The sequence below is a fragment of the Dreissena polymorpha genome, chromosome 1, assembly GCF_020536995.1.
Source record: "Dreissena polymorpha isolate Duluth1 chromosome 1, UMN_Dpol_1.0, whole genome shotgun sequence".
Classification (NCBI taxonomy): domain Eukaryota; kingdom Metazoa; phylum Mollusca; class Bivalvia; order Myida; family Dreissenidae; genus Dreissena; species Dreissena polymorpha.
This window is the reverse complement of record NC_068355.1, coordinates 103,788,372-103,801,463: the sequence shown is the minus strand read 5'-3', so window position 1 is coordinate 103,801,463 and position 13,092 is coordinate 103,788,372. Positions and strand designations below refer to the sequence as shown.

The following is a 13,092-nucleotide window of genomic DNA, read 5'->3' as shown; positions in this document are numbered from 1 at the left end:
CAGAGTTCGATGACAGTAGTAGTGATCGTGACCCCGTGAGGAATGTACGCAGCTCTCCTGTCATGTGTTCATGGTGGATCAGGAACTGTCTGCTCATAACATCCACGCCATTAAGGCTCTCTCGTTCGGTATCAGTGTACAGTGGACAAGGCTACGCAACGGTGCGTAGAGTTCCCACGTTCACAAACTCCAATTATTTTATCGATCTCAAACTTGTAATAAGGACCGACCAGTGGATCAGTGGAGGAGAAAGACATGGAGCGGTCCCAAGTGTTTGCAAACCCCAGACAGACCGATAGAGCATGTACGAACCAGTAGTAGCAGCAGCAACAACAGCAACAGCGACAGTGGGCTGGGCCTGTTCAGGGAAGATAACCGACCAATCAGAGGAGCCTCAGTGTCCCCTGAGGTCCCTCCCCCGCCCCTGCCCGCCCGAACCCGCCCCCCTCCCACCCCATCCACCCCAGCTTCCTCAGGTTAAGTGGTCTGGGGAACACCATGGACCTCACTGACGGTCCAATCAAACACGCCCAAGTCCTCCAGCTCCAGTGTGGACACTACGCCCAAGAGCAGTAAGGCTACTGGGTCCAATGACACCTCGACAAGCTCGGAAGAGTTCAATAAACCTGATAAACTCAATGTGAGAGCCTTGCCAAACAAGTCTCCAGCAAAGAATCGCTTCCCTGGGGATGACTTAGACGATCTCATGCTGCAGAGACATTAAGAATGAGCATGCAAAAGCTGCTTCAGGCTCGACAGAGGAATGCTAACCTGGACCACACCAGCAGCGATACAGAATCACGCAGCTCTAAAAGTGACCTGGCTCGATCGGCCTCCGACTTGGGCGAGAGACCAGTGTCAGCGCCATTCAAATATCTTTCCAAGGAGCCTCAGACGGATACAAAAACGGTAAAGAGCAGCTATAACCATGTAAAGCATGACTCTGACTCCAGTCTGGCTGATAAGCTGTCTCCACGGGCGTTCCTATCCTCTGGCTACTCCCCAGACTCTAAGGGATCTGCTTTCAAGAAGATCAAGTCCAGAACAGCCTTGCTTGTATGTTATTTGTCTTAATGGTTTATGTCTTCATATTCAATATAGAAAGAAATCAAACAATATCCAGTGATACATTTTCACTAACCTACAAGTCCAGCACTTGAAAATGTTGATAATTGCTGGCTTGGATTTGCACTGACTGAATGTGCAATGTTGGAGTTTTTATAAACAGCATCTTATACAGCTTTGTTTTCTAACTACATTTTTATACAGCTTTTTATGCTCCCCGAAATAAAATTTCGGCGTAGCATATAGTTGCCAGTTTGTCCTTCCTTACTTACTTCCTTACTTCCTTCTGTCACACCTTTGCTACAGTTTCTCATAGCGCCTTCAAAACTTTACCAATCGCTTTCATATTTGGCAATGTAGGTACCTTGCATGGACCTCTACCTTTTGATGAGGTTTGAGGTCACTGGGGTCAAGGTCACCGAGGCTAATAATATACTTTCTTCCGTCACACTTTTGCTACCGTTTCTCATAGCGCCTTCAATACTTTACCAATCGCTTTCATATTAGGCATGTATGTACCTTGCATGGACCTCTACCTTTTGATGACGCTTGATGTCATTTGGGGGTCAAGGTCACCTAGGCTAATAATAGATTTTTTTTAGGTGGTTATTAACACATAGATTGACAAAGCGCATCATCGGGGAGCATCCATCGTTTTCAACGATACTTGTTTTCTAACTATTTGTAATTCTACAGCTCTAATTTTGTAATCCACCTATGAGGGAAAACATGTTATCAAATTACATTTAATGGTCATTTGCTGAATGATAAATATGACCATTAATTCTAAGAGTGACAAAACAAAAAGACAGTTGAGTCAAGTTTATTATCCCCCGACATAGGCGGAGGGATATTGTTTTGGCGTTGTCCGTCTTTCCGTCTGTCTTTCTGTCCATCCGGAGCCATATCTTGGAAGTGCTTTGGCGAATTTCATTGAAACTTTGTATGAGTATATATATGGATAAAATGATGATGCCCGCCAAATACCATTGTACACCATCTGTTAATAACGGAGTTATGGCCCTTTGTATCTTGAAAAAATGCTTGTTTGGGTGTCAAATATAACACTTTTGTGTCCAGATGCTTTTTGGCGGGGGATATCAATTCAACGAATGTGCTTATTTCCTATAAAATATGATCAACAATGAACATGAGTTATTCATTGATATTAGCAGCTTTGCCAAGGAAGCCTGAATACTTGTATTATTTAGAGCAAGCAAATGTTACATGCCTGCCTGTATACAACTTACAAGTGACAATCTAAGCTAGCCCAATCTCAAATGTACCTGTGCTGGGCTTACTTGTGGAACAAATTGTGATATTGAGATAATTTATATTAAAATGAAATAACTGTTGAAATAGAATGAAAACATTTTAACCGTCCTCATAAAAATACTTATATGATAGAAAATAACTTACTAATTAGAAACTCAAAAAGTAACCTATATCAACACACATATTAAAGCACAAAGATTTGGTTCTTACAAATGGCTACAATACTGAAGTTTGAGGTTTTCTGTTTTCCCCCCTCCCAGGAGTCGAGGTCCCCGTCCGCCCCGCCCATGGGTAGTTACCATGGAGATGATGAGGCGAGTGATGAGGAGGCGGTCAGCAGCATCATCAAGAGGTCAGTGTGGTCTCTTAGGCAAATCTTAACTTGAGCCCAGTAGTGGACATGAACAGTAGTATGACTGTCAGGGACAACCAAAATATAGGAAAGGACAAGTAGGAAAAGAATCTTGTCCGACGGTTCAAGTTAAAGGATTCAAGTTCTTTTTATATAAATAAGCAAGAAAAATGGCCAAAAAATATATCAGTAATTTTTATAATTACCTTCCAAAACTTCATGTTGACATTAAAAAATAAAGCTGCTGTATTTGATTACTGTAAAACAGTACATTACCAAACTGTTTACAAGGGAGATTACTTATATAGTTCAATTACAACACTGTCAGGGTTAGTTCCCCTTTATTCTGTTAAAAGATGTCATTCTCACTTGCAAATTATTTACTAAAGGTTTTGCGTTTGTTTGCAGTCGATACTCTTTCCAAAATTCTAGTCTGTTTGATTGTAAATGAATATATTTGTAATCCATAGCAAATGGCTTTTTAATTATGATTTCTATGATAATGATTTCAAATCAAGTATACCATTTTTTATCAAATGATGTGTACTTAAACTAATAAAGCATTAATCATTTAATAATAAATTTATTTTTATGCCCCCGAAGGAGGGCATATAGTGGTCGGACCGTCGTCCTTCCGTCACACTTTGCGTTTAGGTTTCACGTTTATGTTTCGAAAAATGCTCATAACTTCTATGTCCCTTCAGATAGCAACTTGATATTTGACATGCATGTGTATCTCATGGAGCTGAACATTTAGAGTGCTGAAAGGTCAAAGTCATCCTTCAAGGTCAAAGGTCAAAAAAACAAAATCAAAGCGGCGCAGTAGGGGGCATTGTGTTTCTGAAAAACACATCTATTGTTTGAGACATGTGAATGTAATGACCTTCATTTATAAACAGCTAAAGGCTCAAGGAATTTTATGCATTTGAAAAAGTTCCTCATGTTTTACCTTTGTAAATTGGGACCAAGGCCAATATTTATGACATTTTTTGTGGAAAATCATGAATATATATTCATAAGGAGTGTGTCGAGAGTACCTTACAAAAAAAGCACTTGGTCTCCCCAGTGACATCATAAGCTCCTTAAACCTGTTATATTGCCCATGCGTTCAGTGCTTTCCACAGGATTTTTGTCAGGCGCCCCAGGGTTGATAGGGGTGGTAAAGGAGGGTTGTCCCCTCCCAACGTTGATTTTTTTTATTTAATTTAACGTGTCAATTCACGTTCTGTGGTGCATTATTACTCAAAAGAAAAACAGCATCAAAAGACGTCATTTGGGGCGCTATGACTCTTCAAGAAAATCCCCCAGTCATTTAAAAATATATATAATTTTTTATATTGTTTAATTGTTTTAAAACTTTCCAGCACAGATAGTAAAATCCCGACCCGAACGATTCCCCAATACATCCGTTTCAACCGGACTCTATTACTGTATACTTACTACTTTTCAAGTTTCTATTTATTACCTGATAATCCCGTTTATTCCGTTTTTATAAATCACTTTCTGGTCAATATTTATGATAAAAGCTCTCAATTATTTCTTTAAGCCAAACATTTTTCTATAGTATCAAATAAATTTTAAATGACTATTTATAGATGTGATGAAATATTGCCTCTGAACATGCGTCAATCCCCTGACGTGTTGTGTGCTTGTTAAAACGCTCAATACACGCACACTTTCTATGCAAAGGACGCAATGTTGTACATGCTGCATAATTTTCGCGCTCTTTTTAATTGAAAAAACAATTCGACACAAAATAAATTTGCACTGCTAATTTGAAGCAAGAATATTTTTAACGTTGTGGTAACATTTAAATTCGGAATTGTGTTTCGGATTAAAAACGCGTTAACATCGACTTACGGGAATGGGTTTCAGATTACAAATTTAATTATTCCCATTAGAGATTTCAACAAATATTAACAGTTGCATTATGAATTCAACAATAATTTGTTTAAACACTTTACGAGTCGAACAAATGTTTTGACAGAATTATGCATGAAATTCACGTTGTCCACGAGTATTGCGGCCGGTTGCCAACATCAGTCTTCTAAGTATTGATTATCGGACGAAACATTTACAAGTGTGCATAATTGATTCAACGAAAATTTGTTAAAGCACTTTACGTGTTGAATAAATGTCAGAAAAACGAGGTGAATCAGTTCTATAAATTGAAATGATGAAATATACATGTACTGGAATTAAACTGTTATCGCATAATTGTAACCGGGAGTTATTTGCACAACTTGTGTGCTATAAATAATTAATTGTTTACCACTTGCAATTAATTTCTCGTATTAATTATGAGTCATAGGTAACACTTGTTTACAGTAAAAAGGTGTGATGATGATGCCCGAACCCGTCTTTAATGTACTACACTGTACTAGTTACCAGTTTTATATTACGTAAATGGTACAACTTCTTGCTAATCAAGCTGCAATAAACTCTTTCTTTGTGCCTGACGTCCAAAAAAAATAATGGTCGATAGTTAACCCCGCCCTCATAAGCATTCGCGTAACCGATTGGACGATGAATATCACAGTTTGCCGACTGGAAAGTTACCTGATACATCCTTGTTTGCATTTAAATGACTTTGTAATGTGGCTAGAATATTCGATATGCGCGTCATACTATTCTTTAATCAGTGGATTATCCATTACCGCATGTGGTGTTTATGGCGATTACTTGTGAAAGTAGGTACCGAGTGCTCTTTTAAAACAGGTAATATTGATACACTGATAGAGAAACCTTGATTATTTTATTTCACAATCTCCACTTTCTTTTACTGAAAAATACACTGATCGGAAAATTTCAAACGCCCCGGGGACTCTGATTTCGAAATTCAAGCGCCCCGGCGAGGGATCGTTAAATGGCCTGTGGAAAGCCCGGCATGTGTTCTACTTCAGGTTTCAGAAGGATCAGGCACTTGGCCTCACCACAGACAGTATAGAGCTTCTGAAGGGGGAGCATTTCACCAGCATCAGGAAGGTAGGCCCTTTAGAACATCTTACTTACCACAACACAAGTACAGGCCCCATGACTACAAACATTCATGAGCTAGATCTTAGTGGTAATCTTCAAATATTTTATACAATGAAAATGTAATGTGTAACAAGTATTTTTATCCCCTGCCATAGGCTGAGGGATATTGTTTTGGCGTTGTCCGTCCGTCTTTCCATCCGTCCGGCACTTTTGTGTCCGGAGCCATATCTTGGAAGTGCTTTGCCGGATTTCATTGAAACTTGGTATGAGTATATATATGGATAAGAGGGTGATGCACGCCAAATGGCGTTGTACACCATCAGATAATAACAGAGTTATGGACCTTTGTATCTTGAAAAAATGCTTTTTAGCTCACCTGAGCACAATGTGCTCATGGTGAGCGTTTGTGATCGCCTTTTGTCCGTTGTCCGTCGTGCGTCATCTCTCATGCGCCGTCAACATTTTGTGAACACTCTAGAGGCCACATTTATTGTCTGATCTTCATGAAATTTGGTCAGAACATTTGTCCCATTGATGCCTCAACTGAGTTCGAAACTGGGTCATGCTGGGTCAAAAACTAGGTCATAAAAAAGAAAAACCTTGTGAACACTGTAGAAGTCGCATTTGATGCCGAATCTTCATGTAACTTTGTCAAAATGTTTGTCTAAATGATATGTTGGTTGAGTTCAAAAATGGTTCCGGTCCGTTGAAAAACATGGCCGCCAGGGGGCGGGGAAGTTTATTCCTTATATGGCTAAAGAGAAACCTTGTGAACACTCTAGAAGTCACAATTTTTGCCCAATCATCATGAAACTTGGTCAAAACATTGTTTTCATTAATATCTTGGATGAGTTCGAAAATGGTCTAGATCGGTGAAAAAACATGGCCGCCAGGGGGCGGGGAAGTTTTCTTTATATGGCTATAGTAAAACCTTGTTAACACTCTAGAGGCCACATTTATTGTCCAATCTTCATGAAATTTGGTCAGAAGATTGGTCGGTATGATTTCTTGGATGAGTACGAAAATGGTTACGTTTGCTTGAAAAACGTGGCTGCCAAGGGGTGGGGCATTTTTCCTTATATGGCTATAGTAAAACCTTGTGAACACTCTAGAGGCCACATTTATTGTCCAATCTTCATGAAATTTGGTCAGAAGATTGGTCTTAATGATATCTTGGATGAGTTCGAAAATGGTTTCGGTTGCTTTAAATACATGGCCACCACGGGGCAGGGCATTTTTCCTTATATGGCTATAGTAAAACCTTGTTAACACTCTAGAGGCCACATTTATAATCCGATCTTCATGTTACTTGGTCAGAAGATTTGTCCTAATGATATCTTGGATGAGTATGAAAATTGTTTCGGTTGCTTAAAAAACATGGCCACCAGGGGGCGGGGTATTTTTCCTTTTATGGCTCTATATCATGCTTTAGTAAAACCTTGTTAACACTCTAGAGGCCACATTTATTGTCTGATCATCATGAGACTTGGTCAGTTGATTAAAATTTTGTCCCAATGATATCTTGGATGAGTTTGAAAATGGTTCCGGTTGGTGGAAAAACATGGCCGTCAAGGGGGCGTGGCATTTTTCCTTATATAGCTATAGTTAAACCTTGTTTACACTCTAGAAGCCATCTTTATTGTACGATCATCATGAAACTTTGTCAGAAGATTTGTCCCAATGATATATTGGACAAGTTCGAAAATGGTTCCAATTGCTTGAAAAACATTGCCACCAGTGGGCGGGGCATTTTTCCTAATATGGACTTATGAATCTTCATGAAACTTTGTCAGTAAATTTGTTTAAATGATATCTTGGATGCATATGAAAATGGTTCTGGTCTGTTGAAAAACGTGGCTGCCAGGGTGTTCACTTGTCATGAAAGTTGGTAAGAACATTTTGTTCTAATGACATCTTGGGCTGCACAGAACAGGTCAGTTCCTTTGAATCTCAGGTGAGCGACTTTGGACCTTTCAGGCCCTCTTGTTTTGTGTGTCCGGAGCCCTATCTTGGAAGTGCTGTGACGGATTTTATTGAAACTTGGTTTGAGTATATATATGGATAAGAGGATGATGCACGCCAAATGGCATTGTACACCATCGGATAATAACGGAGTTATGGCCCTTTGTATCTTGAAAACATGCTTTTTTTGTGTGTACGAAGCCATATATTGGAAGTGCTTTGACGGATTTTATTGAAACTTGGTATAAGTATACATATGGATAAGAGGATGATGCACATTGGCCTTGTTTAACTTCCAGAATACTTTTGTGTTCAGAAGTATAATGGCGGGGGATATCAATTCAAGGAATTTGCTTGTTTTATTTGTGATTGTACCGTAAGTTGAGATTTAGGTTATCATTGACAACTCTTAGTAGCTTGGCCGGACATACACATAGAGCTCAGTTAGTATAAAATACCCATGAAAAGATTTGTTCTCAGTCTCAGCTACTTTATTTAAGACTTACACCATTTCTTGTCCTTTTCTATTTTCACCTTTGATTTTAAACTCCCGTTCAGATCTGATCTTTACCAAAATAAAATTATTAAATTGATTTAAGGATGCAATTTTAGTAAAAGTTAAAACGTTTTTTTATGAGTTGTGTATCTTATTATTTCAATATATCCAATATAACGCGCTGTGTAAAACACGGAATCCAATATAACGCACTCCATTATAAAACACAGATTTCAATACAACGTGCTTCGTTATAACATGGAATCCAACATAACGCGGGTGGGTCATGGCTCTAATTTTTTCATCAACCTTCCATTTTGGTCTTGAGCCTTTTCCTGAAATTCAAATATGGTGGGGCCCATTGTGCTGATTGCATAATTGCTAAATTATCATTGCTATCAGGCTTACCATAACTGGGGCATTTGACAATTTAAGTGTGATTATCAATTGTTTGATGCAAATAAAGGTGTGAAAAAAAGCATGTGTTTATAATTGTTTCACGCACTTTTGTTGTTACTTTGTATGTACCAGGAGTGGCGAAATCTCAAAAAACTATACTTGTCCAAGGACATCCATTTAGGAAATTTAACTTGTCCGTTGCTGAACTACACTTGTCCATTAATGTTTATATAAATTATAAACAAATTTATTGATTAATGTAAAACAATGTGGAATATACCAAAATGAGTATGATTTGCTAGTTTTGTTTATTGTTGTATTTCAATAGTACATTCATTATAGCAGTATATTATAAACAATAAAAAGACTTTCTAAAACTTTTAATCTTGCAAAGCTAGTGTTATTAAAACATGTGTTGAACATAAGTACATCGTAATCTTAACAAATTAAACTAGTCCAATATGTGGACCTCATCAGACTGAGGCTCCGCTACTGGTAGCAATTTGATTATCATCAACTGGTAGCCATTGAAAATCTGTGAGCCAAGTTTCTTGAAAAGTTCTGGTGCGTTTACTTAGATCATATTTTTTATCATAATCTTTCTTAGTTTTTTTGGGAGGTGGACTGCTCAAAGCTTCGAGTTTCTGCTCCGTTGTTGAAGATTTAAAAAAACTAAATGTTCCATTTTTACCATTAAAGTCGTCTTAAATAACAAGGTAGACTGTGTTTTGATTATCTTACTTTGATACTTTTTATTTCCGTCTGATTGTAAAAATAAAGAAACCAGTCTGTACACTGTCTTACATTCGGGCCGAATGTTTAAAATGCGGCATGCTCCTGGTCTCTTATAGAATAAGGGAGATCACTGCGCAGGAGAGTGCCCGTATTTTAGCTTGATTGCTCCACAAATAGCACTGACAATGTAATCGCATGTCAACATCCGGTTTTGTAAAACTTAATTATGGCTTTAATACAATGGATTTATTTTCTATACCTGGACCCGACTTTTAAAAAAACTTGTTGTCCACGGACAACTTAATTGAAAAAAATCAGTTGCCCAGACAAGCAAATGTACGACTCGGGCAACTCGGACATTTGATTTCGCCCCCCCTGTGTACTATAAATATTTTGAATCAATGACAGTTTGACAAGTTTAACAAGACATGTTTCACTTCATTGTTTTTAGTAAACCATACAAATTATAATATTGTCTGCTAAAATGTAATCAAACACTTATCATGTGAAGAGAAATTAAAGATGTAATTAAGATGCTAAGTAACATTGGAACACAGGGTAATTGTTAACAGAAATACACTTTAATTTTTGCACGATTTCCATGAAGTATCCGGGAAGCATGTGTTTTTTTTTAGCTCACCTGAGCACAATGTGCTCATGGTGAGCTTTTGTGATCGCCTTTTGTCTGTCGTCCGTTGTGCGGCGTCAACATTTGCCTTGTTAACAGTCTAGAGGCCACATTTATTGTTCAATCTTCATGAAATTTGGTGAGAAGATTGGTCTCAATAATATCTTGACTGAGTTTGAAAATGGTCACGTTTGCTTGAAAAACATGGCTGCCAAGGGGCGGGGAATGGCTATATATGGCTATAGTAAAACCTTGTTAACACTCTAGAGGCCACATTTATTGTCCGATCTTCATGAAACTTGGTCAGAAGATTCATCCAAATAATATCTTGAATGAGCATGAAAATCATGCCGGTTGGTTGAAAAACATGGCCACCAGGGGGCGGGGCATTTTTCCTTATATGGCTATATATGGCTTTAGTAAAACCTTGTTAACACTCTAGAGGCCACATTTATTGTCCAATCTTCATGAAACTTGGTCAGAAGATTTGTATGCCCCCAAAGGAGGGCATATAGTGATCGCACTGTCCGTCTGTCTATCTGTCCGTCACACTTTTGTGTTCGAAAATGCTCGTAACTTATATTTTGCTTCAGATATAACCCTCATATTTGGTATGCATGTGTAAATGGACAAGGCCTTTCAATACGCACAAATATTTTGACCCCTTTGACCTTGACCTTGAAGTTAGGGTCCGCGTTTAGGTTTCAAAATCTGCGTTAAGGTTTCGAAAAAGTGTTTTGCAGGGGCATATGTCTTTCGATAGAGACAGCTCTTGTTCTCAATGATATCTTGGATGAGTTTGAAAATGGTTCCGGTTGGTTGAAAAACAAGGCTGCCAAGGGGGCGTAGCATTTTTTATGTCCCCCACTATAGTAGTGGGGGACATATTGTTTTTTCCCTGTCTGTTGGTCTGTTTGCGCCAACTTTAACATTTTGCAATAACTTTTGCTATATTGAAGATAGCAACTTCATATTTGGCATGCATGTGTATCTCATGAAGCTGCACATTTTGAGTGGTGAAAGGTCAAGGTGAAGGTCAGAGGTCAAATATATATGGCCAAAATCGCTCATTTTATGAATACTTTTGCAATATTGAAGATAGCAACTTGATATTTGGCATGCATGTGTATCATGGAGCTGCACATTTTGAGTGGTGAAAGGTCAAGGTCATCCTTCAAGGTCAGAGGTCAAATATATGTGGCCCAAATCGCTTATTTTATAAATACTTTTGCAATATTGAAGATAGCAACTTGATATTTGGCATGCATGTGCATCTCATGGAGCTGCACATTTTGAGTGGTGAAAGGTCAAGGTCATCCTTCAAGGTCAGAGGTCAAATATATGTGGCCCAAATCGCTTATTTTATGAATACTTTTGCAATATTGAAGATAGCAACTTGATATTTGGCATGCATGTGTATCTCATGGAGCTGCACATTTTGAGTGGTGAAAGTTCAAGGTCAAGGTCATCCTTCACAAGATCAAGGTCATCCTTCAAGGTCAAACGTCATATAGGGGGACATAGTGTTTCACAAACACATCTTGTTCCTTATAAAGCTATAGTAAAACCTTGTTAACACTATAGGCCACATTTATTGTCCCATCATCATGAAACTTGGTCAGAAGATTTGTCCCAATGATATCTTGGAGGAGTTTGATAATGGTTCCGGTTGCTTGAAAAAGATGGCCACCAGGGGGCATGGCATAGTAAAACCTTGTTAACATTCTAAAGGCCACATTCATTGTCCCATGGTCATGAAACTTGGTCAGAAGATTTGTCCCAATGATATCTTGGACGAGACAAAAATGGTTTTGGTTAATTGAAAAATATGGCCACCAGGGGCGTGGCATTTTTTTCTTATATGGCTATAGTAAAAACTTGTTAACACTCTAAAAAGTCACATTTGTTGTCCAATCTTCATAACACTTGATTAGAACATATGATTTAATGATGTCTTGGATCGGTTCCAAAATGGTCCCAGTCTGTCGAAAAACATGGCTGCCAGGGGGTGGGGAATTTATCCTTATATGTCTATAGTAAAACCATGTTAGCATTCTAAAAGTTGCATTCACCGTTAACTCTTCATGAAACTTGGTCAGAACATTTGTTCTAATGATGGCTTAAGGCTGCACTGAACAGGTCAGTTCCTATGTATCCAAGGTGAGCGACTGCCTTTAGTTCCCATTTTAAGGTTTCTCCCCCCCCCCCCCCCCCAAAAAAAAGAAAGAATTAAAATTAACAAGAAATAAAAAATAATAATTGTATTTATAGATATCAGTTAGCAACATAAACAGCTCTATGAGTTTATTATCCTTATCTTTCATGCAAATATATTTTTTTTGTGAGTTTTTAAGTATTTAAGTATTAAAAATGAAAAAACACACTAAATTTTCCATGTAAGTTGAGTGTTTTCTATCAGTAGGTCCCCTGGCCCCATTCAAATAACGGCAGAAAGAAACTCTGACATGTTTTCTATCATTAGGTCCCAGGTTCCATTTGAACATGGTAGAAAGAAACTCTTAACCCTTTCCTTGACAGGTACGCGTTTCTACGACCCTATCGATTCCCTGTCAAATACGCTTATCTACGCTTGTATCGATTCCCTGTTATCTACGCATTTCTACTACCCTATCTATTACCTGATATATACGCGTTTTTACGCGTCACGATTTAATTTGCTATTTAAATGCTTAAAATGACGTTTTAAGTGTAACAGAAATGCATATACACCTGCGTTCATCATTTTTCTAAACTGTCGAGTAAACATCCGGTAATGTTGCTATTTAAAGTTATGATGCAATTGGCGACGAGGGTTTTACCATTTGACATGCGTAAATCACGTTCCGGGATGTGCACGCTTCAGGCATTTCGTAATGTCCTAAAATAACTGCTATTCTCGAACCATATTTAATTTGGACATTTTCCGAAAATGTATTAATAACTCGTTAAAAATGTCGCAAAAATAAACACGTCCCATAGGTATATAATATCATTTGGGTGTAAATCGATTTCATTCTTATTGTTGTTTGATTCCAGTATATCGTAAATGTTTGTTTCCGAGATCATGTACGAGAATTACATCGATATGTTAAATGGCATGTACACTAAAATGTTTTTACAAACGACACGTGCTTATCTAAAGTTTGTGTTTCGTAATACACAGGATATTGGATTATCGGTGCTTGATTGGGCAATAAAACA

At 38.1% G+C, this 13,092-nt stretch overlaps 1 protein-coding gene across 3 annotated transcripts in view; it reads left to right on the top strand.

The window, feature by feature from the left end:
* Positions 1-716: 716 nt before the first annotated feature.
* Positions 717-13,092, top strand: part of LOC127865164 (regulator of G-protein signaling loco-like) — a 124,361-nt gene continuing 111,985 nt past the window's right edge. For all 3 annotated transcript variants that reach the window (XM_052405083.1, XM_052405084.1, XM_052405082.1), the window contains exons 1-3: positions 717-1,056; positions 2,601-2,692; positions 5,596-5,677. In XM_052405083.1, coding sequence (XP_052261043.1) covers positions 727-1,056; positions 2,601-2,692; positions 5,596-5,677 — 504 coding nt within the window. In that variant the 5' untranslated portion in view covers positions 717-726. The remainder of the gene's footprint in view (positions 1,057-2,600; positions 2,693-5,595; positions 5,678-13,092) is intronic.